Here is a 20,406-nt window from a genome sequence, read left to right as displayed (position 1 = left end):
ACGGTCGACTGCCGCGGCGACTGCGATATTATGAAAGAAAAAAACTTGGTCGATTTTCTTTTCAACGCGTCATCGTGGACCGTGGTAGTGTTACTTTATGCATATAGTATAGTTGCTCTATTGTGAAAATTTATGTTACATTGCATAATCTGCAATATAATAAAACAATATTAATAATTATTTATTTATTTATTTTTAAGACTATTAATTATGGTAAGTAAAATTACTGGATACACGTCAATTGATCGCAATTACGATTTACCGCACGACAATTTACCGCAAATTATTTATCGCAAGCCAATTGTAAGCATCAGGTCATCGATTACAATTTAGCTCATGGAAATTGATCCGAAAATAACATTTTCAATATTAATTCTTAATTTGAATATATATTTAATTCGAAAATTTCAATCCATTTAGTGATTTTGTCATCTACTACGCGTACATGACCTTTACAGTGATGAATTTTTTTATATTCTGTACATTTCCAGTATATTTTATTTTCGTGTTCTCGTTCTTTTACGAGTAAAAATCTTGATAAATAAGCATATACTTATTTTTCTCGCTTAAAACATACACTAGAGCCATATTGCCATAATGTTATGTACAGTAGTACTTCAGCTACAGGAAGTTATTAGTATACCGTTAAACGATTGTGTCAATACTGATGTATTGTCTTAGCGTTTCATGGTGATCTATATTCTATACGATTAATAGAGAAAAATTTGGACCAGGCCTGGATTTATAGAACAATGGGCCCCGGGGCAAAGAGCTAAAATGGGCCGCATTAAGGCACTGAAAATTTAACAAAATAAATGATATTTTGAATTCTTAATTTTTGTCTAGGGGCCCCATAACATTGTGGGCCCTGGGGACGCGACCCCTCTGCCCCCCATAGTCCGAGCCTGATTCGGACTGATAAAATAGGGTACGAGTATAATGTCGGATAAGATTTGATCATTAACGATCGAATAATATTATGAAAAAACACTATTAGCTTTAAAATACACTGAAAAAACCTATATAGACTGTTTGCGATCAATTGTAGTTGCGATCAATTGTAGTTGCGATAAATTGGCGGAACACCAAAATTACTCCTATGTTAATAAATCGCATACATTAATCGTTTAAATCGTTTTCGAGATCAAAGGTTGTATAGTTATTCTTATAGTAAAATATTTAATATCGAGCTGTTAAGTTTAAACGACATACATTCACTTCCGTTGTTTATATCTAATGTTATCCAAAAACTGAATTTGGCTATAATTTGTATTACAGGACATGGTACGAATATTGATTAAATTTATTTGGTAGTATTATTAGGTAATTCGAAAGTAATTGGTTCAAGGAGACGGAATTCATAATTAATATGATCGCCTTCCAAGAATGGAGAAAATAATTTTCACGAGTACCAAATAAAATCGCACATGGGTAAAATGTTACAAGTTATTTAGGTCATAGGTACCAAGTAGTTGCTTACCGAATATAAAATATGATTAAAGAAATATTAAAATATTATATATATATTTTTTTTTTTTGCTACACACTTGTATAATAAAACTACATTAGTATCGAATGTTAAATGACCACGAGTGCGCATATTACGAGTACCTATACTTATAATAGGTATATTATATTATTGATATGTAGGCACGTAAAAATAGAGAAAAATATAGGTAACTACGTTAAAGTAGAGATAATAAAACATTAAATCTAATTTTCCCCGTACCACGTTCATGTATTATAAATAATATTATATTATATTATTCCATGCATAGAAATATACACTCATATTACATAATATAGCTGATGTATAAATAATAAATTTCGATTTTTGAACGCGCGCTAAACTATTAGAGTAGTATTTCGGTGACCCTAGCATAAACACCACACATGCTTATTCTAATATTATACATATATATTTTGCGTATATTATCATACCAAAGTTTTATATATATATGGGTACCTCCTACGTACCATATATACCACGGTGGCGGTAAAAGGATTAAAAATATCGAACATGTGTTGCCCGGCATAAATAATATCCAAAAAGCGAAATGCCGTGGACGGGAAAAGTTTGCGCGCGAACTTAATGGGGACTTGACCACAGCGTTACGGCGGAATTCGCACACTGCACCAGTTAGCACCGGACCCAGTTCTCGGGGTATACTCGTCGCACCCTGTATGCATATACGTTCGGCGCTATATATTATAATATATATGTATATGTATTATGCACACTCCTTATTGTCCCAAAGTCAAGTCGGTCAGTGCGAGACCGCTCGCGCACGAGTGTGTGTGAGAGTGTACGTTATATTATTATGTACATCCGCGCACGGCGTTTGTATACGTATTTGCAGCGGACCGCCGCGTAATTGTCCGAAGACCGCGCGGTCCGCGACCAAATTTATCGGGTTCGCCGCCTGCACTTAATACTTAACCCTTTGCCAGTAAGTCTGTCGCGTGATATCGATTTCTCCCTGAGCGCGAGACACTCATTGTTTCACACACACACGCACATATATATATATATATATATATTATACACATAATATATTACATCATTGTCGAGGGGCGTGTTATAATGTATACAGCTCTAAATGCATTTTTTGAGCATGTTGTATTATTGAAATATAAGTTTAATTATTATGATTGAACTTATTTTCATGCGCGGTCCTCACATTCTTGCAAAGACCTTAGGTTAGGTAATTTTCATCCCAAAATTCAACCCTTAAACTTTGGTTCACGCATGAATTTCGTTGATGAACCCGAAAATTGAATATTTTGTTTAAATGTAGGTATATATTATACCTACCTATATAGATATGTCATAAGTTACAGAAAATAAAATAATAGTTATACGAATGGAATACCTTTATTTATTTATTTATTAATTTATATATAAACATAGTCGATGGGGATATATTGATGTCTCGGTCAATTATATGGTGCATGTTACCTGTTCTTACCATATAACACCGAAGATTTGGATAATTGTGTCTTGTAGACTGTAGTCTTGTACAATTATCTACAATATTATTATTTTTATTCACCTTGAATTTTACAAATGTGAATACTATGAAAGTGTTCAAATTGTATGCGCTGTGATTTTTAAACTTACTCAATAGAATGCATAAATTTTTTCAAGAATAACCGGAATACGATAGATATAGGTAGAGATTGATTTTACCCGAATGGAGACTTCAGCTACAACGATATATTAAAATATGTACCTATCTGGCTTATGAAAATAAATTGCTAAAATAAATTTTTTTGTTTAAATCGATGTCTCCTCGTCTTGTACTGTAATACCCATGATCTTTGGTGTGAATACAACGTTGTATGTTTTGAATCTTTTTAATAGAAAAAGAAACGCATAAAAAGTCTATACAAATGACTATTGACTATTTATAAGTAAACAATTATAAATAAAATATTATAATAGGCGGTATACAGCATTAATTTTTATTCGAACACTTTTTAAGGAGTCTGAAATAGTCAGTTTTTTTTTTTAATTTACAATTTAAATAAGTTTTCTCTTTCAGTACATAACTTGATGAGCTTGGTAAATTTTTTTTTTGAGCCTACGGTATTGGCAGTATTTTTCCATTAACTGTACAATTTTTTTGAATAAATATACATAATTAATCTAAAAAATCTTAAAAATCTTAAAAAATAGGAATAGCTAGCTTGGACATATTTCACGCATATAACTATTTATTTATTTATAATTTACGAGCTGAACTTTATGAACAAACTATCGTATCATAAAAAATTTATATAAAATTACAATAATAACATAAATAATTAAAATTTTTAAATAATAGTTTAAATAGAACTAACAAAAATTAAATTAAATTTGAAAAGTCTGAATTGACGGTAAATATCATTAAGAATCGCATAGGCTCATTTTTCATTTATAATTACTTTTGAATTGAAGAATATGAAAGAAATATTTGTAGAAATTACATATTATATAAGTACCTAATCCACTAAAGAACGTAAATTCAAATTATAAGGGACATAAGTGTAATAATGATTAGTAGTGACGTATTTAGGGGAGCAAGAAGGCTTGGGCCTCGCGTGGTAAATTTTGGAAAGCATTTTGATATAATACATACGGTACCTATAGGTCAACATTTGGGTGATAAAAAAAATGTAATGACACTTAGATATTAATAAACTATCAGGTTTTTTTTTACAAACACACCTATTGGCTAAAGAAATTTAGGTTGGAATGGTGCGTTTTTTTTCTTACCTGGGGCGCAAAATTCCTAAATATGTCTGATGATGAGGACAAATTGATTATATGATGGTAGCGAGGTAATATTGTATAAATAATGATCTATTAAAAATAAACGGTGCAATTTCAAACATAAACTATTTACTCTTTTTGAAAATTTAAATTTAAAATTATTCTTTTTATTATACTTGATATCTTTATCAAAAATTTAAATTCATCATTAATAAAAAAATATGTTTAATATATTAATACGTTATAACTTATAAGTAACCCATACTCATAGTAAGTACAGTGTGAGTTTTGAGGATTAAATGTATTATTGGAAGTGTTTACTGTTTAGTTCTCCTTGCAAGCCCACTTTTAACCAATATAGGCAGGTTCACCAAAGTGTCATGTTTCAATATTTTATTGTTTACTTCACAAATAATTATAGATTATAATTCTAGATCAGACATGTCAAACACGTGTTCCTTCGTTCATTTGTATGGCCCACGGATACCAATATGAATGGATAATTAATATGCAAAAATACATAATAATTATTATATATTTATATTATTATATTTTTATTTTGTGTCACAACTTTACTATGTTAAATAAAAGTATATATGATACTTTTCTGTCATATCTTCTAATAAATCATAATTGAACATGTAATGTATAGTATTGTAAAAAATGAATAAAATAAGAAATGTATATAAATTGTGGCCCATATATATTAAACTACTATTCAATATAATTGGCATACTAAATACTTTGAGTTCGACATACCGGGTCTTTAGATCTATAGATTTAAAACCAATAAATATACGCTTGCGTAATATTAACATTTAAAATATTTTAAAAAAAAAATACTCCCAAAGAATTATATTGATGTTCAAAATTAAAAAAAAATTAAATATGAATAAGAAAACAATAAAAAAATATTTGCATATTTTGTTCGTTAAATTTTAAAAGCAATTCAAATTATCAAAAAACCAAATAATTACAATAATTTGTATTCAATTATTCCATCTACCAAACGATAATATTTCAAATTTTTTTTATACAAGCATGTGGTATCAAGTAAGTTAGCATATTTAAGGTAAAACATTCATAAAGTTTGAGAATATATATAACAACTTTTTACTAGTTGTATGAAAAAATATATTCCTAGAGTGTATAAAACAAAAATATTTTAAATTATTATTATAGGAAGAGGAAGGATATATAGGTATTTAAAGTTATCGTCCGACCGTGGGGTATATTATATGTATATTATATTTGGAAACAGGAAGTTGAGCTTCCAAGGTTTGAATATATGCGAACCATCTCTTTGCATAGGCGTGGCCCCCCTTTTTTACAGACACAGTATAGGGGAAGAGTATAAAGAAGGCAAAAAAACCGGAAGTGACGTTTATTATGACCTCAACCGACGATGATGTGCAATTAAATTTATGTGCCGAGACCACCCACTGAAAGGGACCATCAAACGGCTTCTACACCGGGTTATATAGACAATACCTCAGACTTTTGTATAAGTAAAAAATAATAGTAATCATAATAATAAAACAAAAAGTGAGTGCACAAATTCCCCTAACTTATAACACAATTGACACGTGGAGGGGGAAATCTGTTTAACCTTAAATAAAACATTAAAAAATTAATTTTTGAGAAAAAAATCGGAGTAAGATAAAAATCAGTAAAATTTAACTATTTTGTACAAAATATATCTAGGTATCTTATAAATTATTTTTTTTGTATTTTATCTCATACAAATATTTAAAAAAATTAAATAAATAAAAATTTTGAAATAATGGTGATGATTAATTGATGCAAACATTTGTCTTAGAAAAGTTTCAATCAAAAATGTATTTTATGTTAATATATACCTTTTTTTTTTTTATTATAAAGTTTTCCTGACAGTCGACCATCATCTAAACTTAGGTGTAAAGAATTGATTATTTTTTAACATATTTAAATTAGATCGCAGTTATGGTATTATGATATATACCTATATCATATCAATAAGTGACTTGATGTATTTTGAGTTACAAGTACGATATATCGTACTATAGTGGTCTATTGAAAATAACTATTGCTGTCCCTTCAGCCCTTTATCGAATGGGAATATTAATCGGAAGGGGGCCCAATTAATTTGGAGTGATTTAGTAATTATGTCTATATCAGACACACGCCACCCTTGTTGCAAAATTAATTTCACATTTGTCATAGTAAATATGATATCATGTATGCAACCCTAATAGCACTTTAGGTTACAAGAATATATACATAGCCACATAGGTTAGTATATATTATAATATGTCACTAAAATAATACTAAACCATCATGTTTAGTTTATGATTCGTACCATAAATATATTATAATATTAATAATATATATAATAATACATAGCATTATATTATATACGACTATAGTCTATAATAGTAATATAAAGGCACAAATGTAGGTACAGAGAATATTTTTTTAAACTCATATATTACAATATTATTTATTAGAACATATTATAAGGTATGTACATATATAAATTGTCTAATTACATTCACATATTTATATTTGCATGTAAATTATAATGATTGAATAATTAATAGAATCTATGGTTGTTTAAGAAAACAAATTATAATCTCTAGTGTATATTACATAGTCGATATACTAGTATATTAAAAAAAAAATATCTATAATAAAGATTTAAAATATATATTAAATTACTGAATAAGATGAATAATAAGTTTAAATTAAGATGTTCAATACATTTTAGAAAAGTCATGTTAAAAAAAATCCTTAAACCTCATCATGAGTAGTATGAAGCTATATCTTTTTAGTCTATATTTAAATGAAAGTAATCTTTTAGAATTGTGGATATAGATATGGTTAGAGTATAATTCTGAAATCAGACGAGGGTGGCGTGTTATCATTGAGATCGAGCGCAACAATAATACATTTTTTAATTCAATGTTATTGTTAAATTTTGAGAACCAGTGTTTTTTTTAAACCATAATGTTTTTTAAAATACTTTTTTTTTAAAATTAAATTTATATGGTTGTTAAATTTTGATTTAATATCAAAGAAAATGGCCTAAATGGCTAAATTAATAACTAATGATACGCGTTGTATCATCGAATAATTAAATAATTAATTAAATAATAGTTTAAAAAAATATTTTTTTTTTTTTTAATGAAAGTGATTATGCAGCATTTATTTCGATTAAGTGCCATTATCTAAACACCAATTGCAAGTTATTAAAATCTGATTTTAGTTCTAGAGCATTTATTGATTTATTGATTTAATCTTTATATGTTTCAGGTTTATCAACCAGTAGTAATATGTTTTAGTGTTTTAAAATTGAAAAAGTATCATTATGTTATTGATGAATAGTAAAAATAATAAAGGATATAATATATAATCTTCTTGGAGTGTACTCAAGAGGAAATCTCAGTATAATGATTCATTAAATAATATTTATATAGGTAATATTGACATATAGACAATTATTATAAATCGTATCTATATTTTCAATTTATATTTTATATTGTCTAGTATATATTTGTCTGGATGAAATACTAATGTACGCCTGTTGCCTATATTATACGCCTTCAAAACAGATAATAAAAAATAATTTTCGGAAGAATACATCTACTTATTAATTTATTAATGGTGACCAACCAAACAAGGATAAAGTTTATTTTTTATTTTAAGAACTTAATTACTGAACTTATAATGTATTGTGGAGAGTGAAGGTATAGTTATGATTTCGAATGAATTTTACTTTACATAATTAAAATCTTCAAAATACAGTTTATAAGATTACAAGAGTCATCATATTGATATTATTATAAATCATTCTGTAAATTATTCTAAAATTTGGATTGCTCTTATTAAAATATTTAGTTTATGATTACCAACCCTCGTAAGAAACCATATAGTAAAAATATGTTCAATATATTAATATGATAATTGATGTTGACACTTTATGCTTTTAGGTATACTATTCAGCATTATAAAAACCGGCATCATTATTTGGGAAAAAAACACACACACACATTTAATTGGTAAACGAAATTATCCTATCAGTTGTTATTAAAACCAACAATTGGATCCAAGTACTTAATCAAAGTACAAAGTATTTGCACCATAGATTTTTGGCAGATAATATTGGCACAGTTCTAATTACCGTAGCCGTCGCCACCGATTGCTCCGCAAAGGCGCAAACTGTCATCTGTCTCGAATCTACGTGCGATCGTCAGGTAAATATATCATATCTATTTATTTACATTTAAAAACATAATGCGCACAGCAACGGTGATCAACAAGTTATTTATACACATGCACGGGAGGCCTGTTGGCGTGGGTGTATGAATTCGCATAACAATAATTCTGATGTGTATACGCGTGCTGCAGTTAAAATAGGTATATTATATATCAGCCAAACCGTGTGTGTATACAGGGCGCGATAGTGCGTGTACGTGATACAGGGGTTGTACATACGTACGCAGTGGATTTATGGGCTTGTAATAGCCGACAGCCTCGACAGAGGGTCCGATTTTTTTTTTCACATCCCTCTCTTAGAACATTATATTTTATACAATGTGTATAAGTTTTGTCCTGATTCTGAATTGAAATATAGCCCGTTTAGCTTATAATATGTATATGCGTGCGACAAAAGACGAAATAACTGTTTATATATATTGCGTCTGTGTACAATATACACATAAATGTAATATTATTATGTGCTCTTACTTTTTTAGTACAATATTATAATAACGTGTATGTATTATATTAATATTATATAGTAGCGTGCGCGTATAACAGCAGTTCTTTATTGAGTTTGTTATTTGCATCTCGAAGTCGATTAACAGATAATTTGAGCACAAAAAAGGGTTAATACGGTCGAATATAAATCATCGTATTAAAGTGGCTAATGGTTATTTGACTTTCTCAACAACCCCAATCCACGGCGTCTGTGTCTCTCGTTGCTGTGAACATCCTCACTCCGTATTTCCGTAAGTGTTTATACATAATACTGCATAATAGACAATAGTATAGTATATAATATGAAATTTATATTAATGCCATGCGTGTTTAATTTTTTCGTCTTTAATTCAGTTACACGCTATTTAATTTATAATGCCATAATAGGGAAGTTTAAGTATACACGTCAATTATATCTTTAAAATTGTTAAATATAATCACAATATATATACCTACGTAAATAAACTGTTGTATATTTAAATAGTATTTGTTATTATTCAGTTTTATGTCTAAATAATGTATTTAAGATTATTGTGAAAAAATAAATGTTTACCTGTATATAATGGGTACCTGTTTACACGCCTGAAAATTGAGTTATAAACAATAAACATGTCACACAAGCTATACAAAAGGACTTGAATTTTATTTATTATAATATATATGTTACGGGCAAAGTTTATTATTACGTCGCAAGACAAAGTATATATGAGGCAATGAGGATATGTAGGCACAATGTTATATAGTAAATCGACATATTATATTATTTTTTAGCATAATTTACATATTTTTATTATTATCAAGCCGGTAACAAGTGCATTTTGGCTTAATTATGTAACGTTATACAGAGTAATTGTAATATTGCAAGAGCGCACGGAGTTATCATTACATTTTTTCGTTACGCAGTCGTTCCAAACTTTTTGGATTTTTCGACGAACATCAACAATTGTTCGGTTCGATTGTTGGCGCCAGTGTGTCCGTCAATTAGGCGATCGTCTTTATAATAATAGTACACAACAGCTTCCTATATCTAGATATTTTTATTTTTATTTTTATTTTTTTTTTTTTATTAATAGAATCAAGTCCGCGGCTACTATGGCCATTGGACGAACATTATATTTACAAAATTATACATAGTAATACATTTTTATGTAGAGATACAATATATAAAAAAGAGAAAACAATGAAACATTACGTTAACTTATTGTATTAGATTTTGTTAAGAAGTCCTGTGATGCGGAGAAATTCCAGGGTAGTTGTGAGATTGCTCTGCTCGGGGCTGAGTAATTCAGAGAGTTGGGATATTTTTATTAACTATATAGTTATCTATTTAAATATGATCATAAAAATTAAATATATTTGTGTGATTTAATATTTCAAGAGAAATACTTTTTACAACTAATGCCGGCCAATAGATTTTAGTCATAAAAGTCAAAAGAAAACAAAATAAGATACGAAATGAGCTATATACCTACTGCAGATGATGGTTAATAATAATGTATCTCGATGGTTATTGAAATGTTTGAATGCCATTTCAACTTATTTGTTCTTATTGTTGAAATATATAATGATATATTATACAAGAATTTATTTTTATATTGTTAGTATAAAAAGTTAATAAAATAAAGAAATAAAATTATATTTTAATAAATTATAATGATATTTTATTATTTTTACTAACCATAAAACTATCTTGGTATTAAACCATAAATATATAAGGTAATAAAGTGTCAGGATAATTCACGGTGCGACTATTCACCACCAACATTTCACCGAATTCACAATAATTCACCACGCGTAAAATATTCATGTCCAACATTTCACCGCATTTACAATAACTCACCGCGCGTACAATTCATGTCCAACATTTCAGCGCATTTACGCAACTCACTGCACGTAAAATTCATCGCAGTTGTTTCATTGATAATATTATAAAAATGTTTAAACACTGCAGTGTTTTAAAATCGATTTTTCAGTTGATACCTGTGATCATGACATTTTTGATATGAATGGTCATTAAGTTTATCTTACTAATACAAATTGATTTTTATGGTTTCATTTTATGGTTATGGTTGGCATAATAGTTTTTCATCTACATTAAATATTAAGTCTCAAAGACAATTTTTCAAATGCCTAAATTCTTTTGTATCTAGTACCTACTTAAATAGTGTTCTATATAAATATACGAATTTCTGTTTTTCACATGAGAACCCTCCTCTTTTTTACTGTAAATTATATTTAGTAGATCATTTTATTGAAAATGTATTGATGTACCTTCCTAAAAAACTTCATAGTAAGTTCATATTAACTGTTCCTTATAATTATTAAAATTTAAGATATAAGATATATTAAGCTATATAGCCTATGTCACCTGTTTTTAGAAAAACATTAGGTATAATTTTTAGACATTCACTCAAAATTATGTTTCAAATGTGCTCATTGTCACAATCCAATTAAATATAATAAGTAAAACTCCTTATATATACGCACATAATAACATATATTTAGGTTATATCTAAAATGCACTGGCATCGTTATTTAGATTCAGCCCCTTTCAAATTGCAGCTGCCACTAAAACATTCTTTCAAAATATATTTCAAATAGTAGCAGGTAAGTAATTTATAGTAGGTATAAATTTGGTAGTTATAGTAATATTAATATAACATGTTTGACAAATTAAAAATAACTTATATAACATGTATGTATCTATAGCTATTTCGGCATTGTTTTTATTATACATATATAATTTATATATATATATATATATATATATATATATATATATATATATCAAAATGTGACTATATATATAATTTGCTCTTGAGAGTATAGGTATAATAATTAACAATATGTAATTACGTATATTTATATATATTTTTTATGTACTTAGGGTAGGTATAGGTTAGGTTAGGTATAGTTAACCTGATATTAAAAACACTAAAATACTTTAGTTTTCGTACACTTATATTTTTACGTTTTTTATTATAACGCATATGATCCTAATCCAAATTGCGTCTTTAATGAATAATATAAATTTAGAATAATATGTATTTATATAATTAGTATATAAATACTGATAGTTGAATAGAAAATAACGTTTATAAATACCATTATAATTTGGTTGCAGTAAAAATATCATTCATTTGCTCGAAAAAATTCGAACGGATGTCACATTTAAATTATATAGGTGCATGATATACCTGTATATATATTGTATATTTTATGGCATAGTTCATTATTATTATTAATTTAATAAGGTTTCCCACACGAGTCTTTCAGTGGAACCTAGTATTTCATAAGTAGGTATATGAACTTGAAATAAAATTATGAAACAAGTAGGTATTAGGTACTGACATATATTTTTATAATATAATATTTAGGTTATAGGTACACCCTATACAAAATAATAGATATTTTCGCACCTTGTAGATACACACTTCATGCTTAAAATTAAGTTTTCTGATTATTAATATACATATTATTATATGATGCGTTATATTGTCGATATGCCGTATAGAATTTTCAGTAAAACTTATAGTATCAAATTTGACCTGTCTATGCTAAATGATATATTATAGAACTAAATTACTAATGATAAGTATCTTATTGTTATCATATTAAAATAATCTCGAAGGTAAGTAGGCATATCGTATTATATTCATAGCGTATATTATAGTGGTTAAAGAATGATAATACTTCTATATTAGGCGTAATATATTGTATTTAATGTCAATCCATTCAAAGCTCCGGGCATTGTTATAAATACGTTTTCTGTTTTATTTACATGACGTGCCTCGACCGGAGTAAGACTCATGAAAACCGTTCGGTGCGGTCGACTAACGAAAGACATGACTATAATAATAACAGTGCGGCGTACGAGCGCGCAGTCGGAACCGAAACGGACGAACGACGCGGCGGAGGAGTGGTTTGCAGTCGGACCGCGTGTCGCCGATTGGCCAGTCGACCCGACCCCGCGCAGCCTTCGCCACGGCCCACGCACTCTCATACACACACACATACACATACACACACACACACACACACGCACATACACAGAACGTCACCTGTACGTGGCGGCGTTCATTGTCTATATGGCAGTGACGGTTGTCGGCGGATGGGGGTTTATTTTTTAAGGAGCGACGTTCAGAAGAGGAAAAAAAATACAGCCACAACATCGACGACCGGCGACCGATGTTGATTGTACGATGGATCATTTAAAACATCGTCGTCGTTGCGGCCTGGTATATGATATCATACAACAATTTTATAATATTTTAATATAGGTGCAATAGTGAAGTATAATAAAATCCACCCGAGTTTTCCCCACTATCAAAAATTCGTCTATTATTAAAAAAAAAATCATTCCGAATCTTATTACACATAAAGTTCTAAGACCATATACCTATTATATTTCGTCACTATATAGTCGTCGAATGTTATTAATTTGTTCATTTTTTTTCTTCGTATTAATATAATAGGCGCGCAATATCCGTGTGACTTATTTTTGTTTTGTATGTTACTTAAGTACATTATACTTGTTACTTGTTAGTTAGAATAAGTAAATGTTAATATTATATAGCTACCTATTTTAATAGTTTATTTTTTATATTAGGTATACCTAATAATTATATTTATGCAAAATCTATATTTAGCACCTTATCCTCTCGTCTTTCTATGATCATCTACCCAGAACGAGATTCCCATCTACGCAACTTGTCTATTATTATATAGATATACACATATTATATCTATAAAAGTCTTGTTTTATATTAATTATTATATTGTATTATAGGTATCCACTTTTTTCCTAAAAATCAAGAGTTTATTGTAGTCCAATCGAATTCGATAATAACTCAATTATATTCTTGGTTTTTTTTTCGCGTATGGTGCCATGTCCGGGAGTAGACACGAAGGCCTAGGATATATTTGGCAGATTTAAAATTGGACATGCATCCGTAGGTTATTATCTATACGTACTTACATCCGAATTCCGAAGACGAATTCTTAAATTTTTAATATATTACGTATGTATAATTGAACCAATATATTGGGTCGTGTCAAAATTTTCCAACCAAGGTTTTGAAAATTTTTCAAGTGCCCAAAGTCGTAGATTCTAAATAGTACATATATAATAACTATTATAGTAATAATTTAGTACCTAACATAATACATTTTACATAGGAATATTATCATTTTTAAAATGTATACAATTTGTTTCTTTGAATTTATCTTTAATCAAAATGTTATAATTAGCATAATTTTTTATGATCTTAATTTTTCACGTAGGTACCATTAAAATTTGACCAACGTGCCCCACCTTTGGCACGCATGCCGTATAAGTTCACCACCTCTGCACACGGTACATATTATACTCGGTTTAATATAATAAATTATTACAACTATCACCGATGTCACTGTCGCAAAAGTCACTATGTACAAATTTATCTAAAATGGGTTTTTTGGAAATGGATGAAAATATTTTCAAAAATTCATATTTTTATTGATTATTTATCAACAGTTTGGTAATTAGCCTGCGATTGTATTTATATTACTTTATTCCATGTTAAGTTCTAAGAAATATAAATATTTGTAAACAATATAGTTGTAATTGCTTTGATATACCAAACGTTTAATTTAATAATTACAATTTAATTCGTATGTAAAATAAAATGACTCGGATCTTAAAATTATATGACAATATAGTAATGAAATCAAAGTGTATTGATTTATAACTAATAGTAGGACCAGTAGGTTTAAGTTACCATATTATATGTCAAGTATTCACTATATATTACCTACATAACTATATATACAGTGAAAAATTGCTAACAATTTAAAATTTAGGTGTGTATAGAAATAGTACAACAATAAAAAGTTTAATTTAATAATATCATATTTTTTTATCAAAAATATGATGTGATTAAATAGGTACTACAAAATACTTACTTACAATTAGCGATAAAATATTGGTTATAATATATGTTAATGCACCAACAAATAAGTATTATTTATATTTATTTAAAATAAAGATGGTCTGAGATTATTCATTATTTATTAAAAAATTGCAGAGTACCGAGTTTATTGGTCAAGTAACAATAACTATTACATTAATACAATTTTCCCAAGTATTAGTCGAGTAATAAAGTCTGTTAAAACCGAGTCTTTCAACTTACATATTTGTGATAGAAAATGAAAATTGATTGCCTACCTACCTATATTTTAAAACAGTTAGAAGTTTATAACAGTTATAATATTATAGGGATTATCCCCGGCATATTTAATAACAATTATCATAAATAATCAAATTTTTATATTAATAACACGCCGTTCCATAAATAATGAAAAAAATTGTTGAGTTGTATTCCTCATGGATTCAATCAGGTCAATTTATACCTATATATTTGATATGTACTTGCTTGTATAATATTCTAAGAGTACAAATTATATATTCGATTAATTTTCGTTATAATAATATATTATCTGTAGGTAATACGCATAGCCTCGTAGCTCGTAGGTAAATAAGCAGTTGTTTATGTTTATTCTTTCGATACACTGCCTACTACCAAGTAGGTATACTTAGTATAAACAATATCGTGTTAATAAAAAAAAAAAAATATCACATTAGATATTATTCCGTATGTCGTCTATAAGCGAGAGTGTAGAGTAAAACGATTGCGCGCGCACGCGTGTGTGTAATGATTGACAGGTGGTGCGCGGGAAAAATCATCGGCTGTGGCTGCTGTGCGGCGGCGGCGGTGGTGGTGACTGACAGCGGCGGCGGCGGCGGCAGAGAAAAGGCGGCCCCGTTGTACCGATCGCGGCGCAGGCGCACGGCGTATGGTTCGTGTGCTGCGCGCGGCGTGCGGTAGTACCGGGAACGGCAATAGTAATAATAATAAAACTATCGGTCCGTCGCGCGCCATCGTCGGCGTATCGCCTCATCCGCCGCAACTGGCACTGTAGGTACACTCTGCTTGTGACTGCGGCGACTGCGACGACGACGACGACGACATCGACATACGCGTCCGATGGCCGACAGTCGGCGGACTACGTTCGACCACGACGTCTGCTAAACGTCGGTTACTCTGCAGCCAGTGCTTTCCCTATATTATGTAATTATTGTGATGATGATGGTGCGATGAATGTGCGCGAGTTTTATTTCGTTTTCATTATTAATTGCCGTCGTTACACGCCGCGTCGTAAAAACCGTTACTAAAATATTATATCGGTTCTGACATTAGAAAATATTGTATTATACAACGACTACAATAATATTATCATTATACTAGGTACTACTGATGTGTAAAATTATTAATTGTAAAATGCTACTATTGTACTACATCCACTATATACTATTACTATTATACTAAATACTACTACTAAAACTACTATACTACTACAGTACTACTATTACTCGGTCATATTACTATGCTTTAATAATAAAAAAATAAATATTACTCTTATATTATTAAATATACACATTACACGCCGTCGATAAATCAATCGCGATAAACGTGTTAATTAGTGTGACATTATCGTGCGGTGATATTGAAAGTAACACGACGATTTTCTTGTGAAAAATACATTCCTCGCGCGTTCGGAATGATGTTAAAAAACACCGAGGCCGATCTGCGACCCGGCAAACAGCAGCAGCTAATGTTGGGCGCGTTCGGTGGTCCTCAAATGTTGGCCGACGCCCTGCACGCCGCCACGGCCGCCGACGACGACGACGATGACGATGATTGCGGCGGTGGCGACCGCAAGGGAGACATGTACGCGGCGACAGCAATGTCCATGAAGGACTCACCAGTGGCGGCCGGTTTGCAGGATGGCAACGGGTTCTGGATGGCGGCCGTGTCCGCGGCCGACTATCAACCCGCCGCCGTGCCGGACTACATGATGCACCACGTGATGGGAGGCGGTGGCGGCGGTAACGAGAACGTGTCACCGGTGGATCCTCAGCACCAGCAGCAGCACCACCAGGTCGCTGCCGCCGCCGCAGCCGCTGCCGCCATGTACCAGATGCAGGCAGATCAGCAGGTTGGCGTCGGCGGTGGTGGAGTCGGTGCCGTCGGAGGCGGTGGACAGCAAGAGTATCCTTGGATGAAGGAAAAAAAGACCACCAGGAAGAACAACCATCAAGGTAAGTTTCGCAAATAGATTATATTATACGACTATTATCGTCCGTAAGCTAACAGCCACATTTACCGTATCGAACGTTTTTTTTAACGTATACGTTAACATATATACTATATTATGTTATATACGAACGCGAAAATGTAAGGAGTTCTTAAAAATCCTTCAAAGTCTCTCTAAGTGAATCTTTATGGTTTTTAGTATGTAACCCACAGGGTTTTTGATGAACCAGTGCAGTTATATAATATTATAGAGCTCCTAAATGATCCAAATGAGTATAGCCATGCATATATGGGCATAGTGGGCCCCGGGCCCTAAGACCCACGTGGAACCAGTGCAATTGCACTACTTATTGGTACCCTACGTGGGCGCTATAGTGCGCTACTGGTGTAACCTCCAAAAATCGACAATAAGATATATTAAATGTCTTACAAATTATGTATGTACATCACATTTTGAAACACTTTTCCATTATTATATCTATATTTTACGGATCAGTGTATTTACTTACACAGCACGTCTAAGAAAGTTTGACATTGCAGTCCGTATACATATTGTTTAGGCCGTAAACTTAGTTTTGACGAGGGACACTGGCACAGCAGTAATATATAAGTAGTTTCACATTGTGTCATCGGCTCAAGTACACTACATTTGTTCTATAAAATGGAATTTAGTGATCAGTTTTAAAAGTCGAAACACTCAAATAATTTCTTTATAATTTAAAACTAAAAAATTAGAAGTGTTATATACGAGTAGTAGGTACTAGATTATCATATAATTGTATGTATAATGTTATTAAAATTTAAAAATTTCAATCTTTCATTATTTTGTTTTGTTAATAAATATATTATTTTAATGGTAGATAGAAATTTCCAATAATTATAATTCGTACCTATAGGCTATTATAAGTAGTAACCTTACCTATTTGATACTAATATATTATATGTTATGTTAAATCATGAATAATTTCCGCTGACCCTATTATCATTTTAAAAATTAATTGTATTATTTACTAACTTTGCATTTTATAAACTGATAATGTCTTGATATTACTAATGTACTTATGTATAATTTTATACTTATAAACAATAACTTTTGAATTGCCATTCTTTGAGCACATAAGAAGTAAGAACACATCAAAAGTTTTTGACTACTCATACATGTGTTACTTCATTTATCACTTTATAAATTTAAATTCACCCCGTTTATTGTGTGTTTGAATCACATATAAGGGGAGAGAAAACTACCGTTTTTTTTTTTTTTAATAAAATATTTCGTACTCTATATGGTAACTTTTCACATAAACCCAGTAAGTACCCTCAAAGAATGTCTGTTGTCAAATTATTATTTTTATAATAATATCACAACTTTACACGCGAAGATGTTTTATACAAAATCATGAGGAAAATGTACAATATATTATAAATTATATAGAAGGATTAGGTAGGTACCGAACAAAATATTCAATTATCAAATGTACACATATACGGTATAACTACAATTACCACAGTATTTAAGAGAACTGCAGTAACACCGTGAATTGTGAATCGTGATTAACTTGCCAACGCCACGCCATGGATTATTACGTGTATACCGGTATATCATTTTTCTCTTAATTGAAACAAATTATAAATGATCGCCAATATAATTAACTCTCGTGTACTTGAAATTTCTTAAACGTTTTCTATAACGCCAGACAGACTTCGGAAAGCAATTTTGATTGTTCTGTATGAAATGGACTTCCCGTACGTATAAATTATTAGCGTGGTTTTGTTTTTCCCAGACGAATAACCCATCAATTTGTGTTTGACATTCGGTTGAGGGTTTGACCGTGTCGATTTATCATTATCGTGTTTTTGTGTGTATACACATACACCGCCAGATAAATCGGAGTTTCTCACCGACCGTCGTCGCCGACGCCGCTTCTGCCGACCGCCGAAGGTACCTACCCATAAAACAGAGGACAGGTTGAAATTAACAAAAAAGGTTGTTAATAAAAAAGGATAATTGAAACGATTAAATAGCTAAAAACAAAACATGATTCGATTTGCCGATGTTTATGGGATTTCCGTGTAAGTGGCGTGAATAAACACTGTTATGACTACCGAATATCCTGCAATAGTTACCCTCACCCTCGAGTATAATGATTACAACCCCTAAAATTCATCGAATCGTAAATCATTTCGATGTTAAATGTGAATCAATGACGGATTCGCTTTTTAGCTGTTTATAAGGTGTTATAAAAAATGTTGAATGACAGTTTTATAGATTTTAATTTAGAATTTGTGTTGTCAATTGTCAGGTCACATCGGTACTGTTTTTTGACTCGTAATAATAATAAAACAACTTGTGGTTAATAAAATTCCTCTAATCTACGTTGTAACTAAATAATTTATTCATTTTACATAACAAGTAGGTACCTACCTTAAATACTTAAATTCATAATTTTTAGTTGGTACATACTACATAAACAAGTTAATTAGAAATCGTTTATAATTTATTGCATTCAAATATATGGTTATAATACCAATTACCAACTTAAAAAAAATGTATTGAATTTATTTATTTTACTAGCTCCTTTTTGTATGTAATAATATTTCTAACATATCTCGCATAAAAATTTTAATCAAACATCAAAATCATTATATTATACATTTAACTAAAAGTGTTTTATTTTTATTCTATTATTATAATATAACCTAACGTGTAATAAAAGTGTATTTAATACATTTTATACCTAGGTATGTCCAGAAAATAATATACAATATCATGTACCTTTTTTATTAACCAATATAAAACAATATTATTTTTAATTTTTACATAATTTCTTAATCATTTTTATTGATTCTCCTCAACATCTGTTATATTATTTACTCGCAAAGTACATTGAAAAGGAAAAAATGAACAAGTATCCCCTTCTTTTCAAGAAAAAAATGTTCACTACTTCGTAATATGATATAATATATATATAAAAATATTATATGGACCATTTTGAATAAATTTTACTTATTGTATATAGTTTGTGAAACGTGGACTTCTGTCAGACATGAACGTGATCGATAGGCCTGTTGATGTGAGAAATTTGTGGTGTTAAAGTAGGGTCATTCTTTTCACGTAAGAAAACACTAATGAATAAAGCATTGTACACACAATACCGTTTTGCTTTTATATAAATTATTGAAAAAATAAAAAATAAACAGTATCGTGTTTTCAACGGTTGTTTTAAATGTTTTTGGAAGTCATTGAATAATTCATTATCGAAAATAACATTTACTCTTAAC

General features: G+C 30.1%; 1 protein-coding gene across 2 annotated transcripts in view; it reads left to right on the top strand.

Annotated features, from left to right (window-relative positions):
• The first annotated feature begins 15,894 nt into the window (after positions 1–15,894).
• Positions 15,895–20,406, top strand: part of pb (homeobox proposcipedia) — a 62,492-nt gene continuing 57,980 nt past the window's right edge. The window contains exon 1 of one of the 2 annotated variants that reach the window (XM_015515424.2): positions 15,895–17,132. In XM_015515424.2, the coding sequence (XP_015370910.2) occupies positions 16,592–17,132 (541 nt within the window). In that variant the 5' untranslated portion in view covers positions 15,895–16,591. The remainder of the gene's footprint in view (positions 17,133–20,406) is intronic. The other variant, XM_015515425.2, reaches the window with a different exon arrangement.

This window comes from Diuraphis noxia, unplaced genomic scaffold, assembly GCF_037042655.1.
Source record: "Diuraphis noxia isolate RWA-SAM2 unplaced genomic scaffold, SU_Dnox_SAM2 contig0002, whole genome shotgun sequence".
Classification (NCBI taxonomy): domain Eukaryota; kingdom Metazoa; phylum Arthropoda; class Insecta; order Hemiptera; family Aphididae; genus Diuraphis; species Diuraphis noxia.
This window is presented reverse-complemented; position numbering and strand designations above follow the sequence as displayed.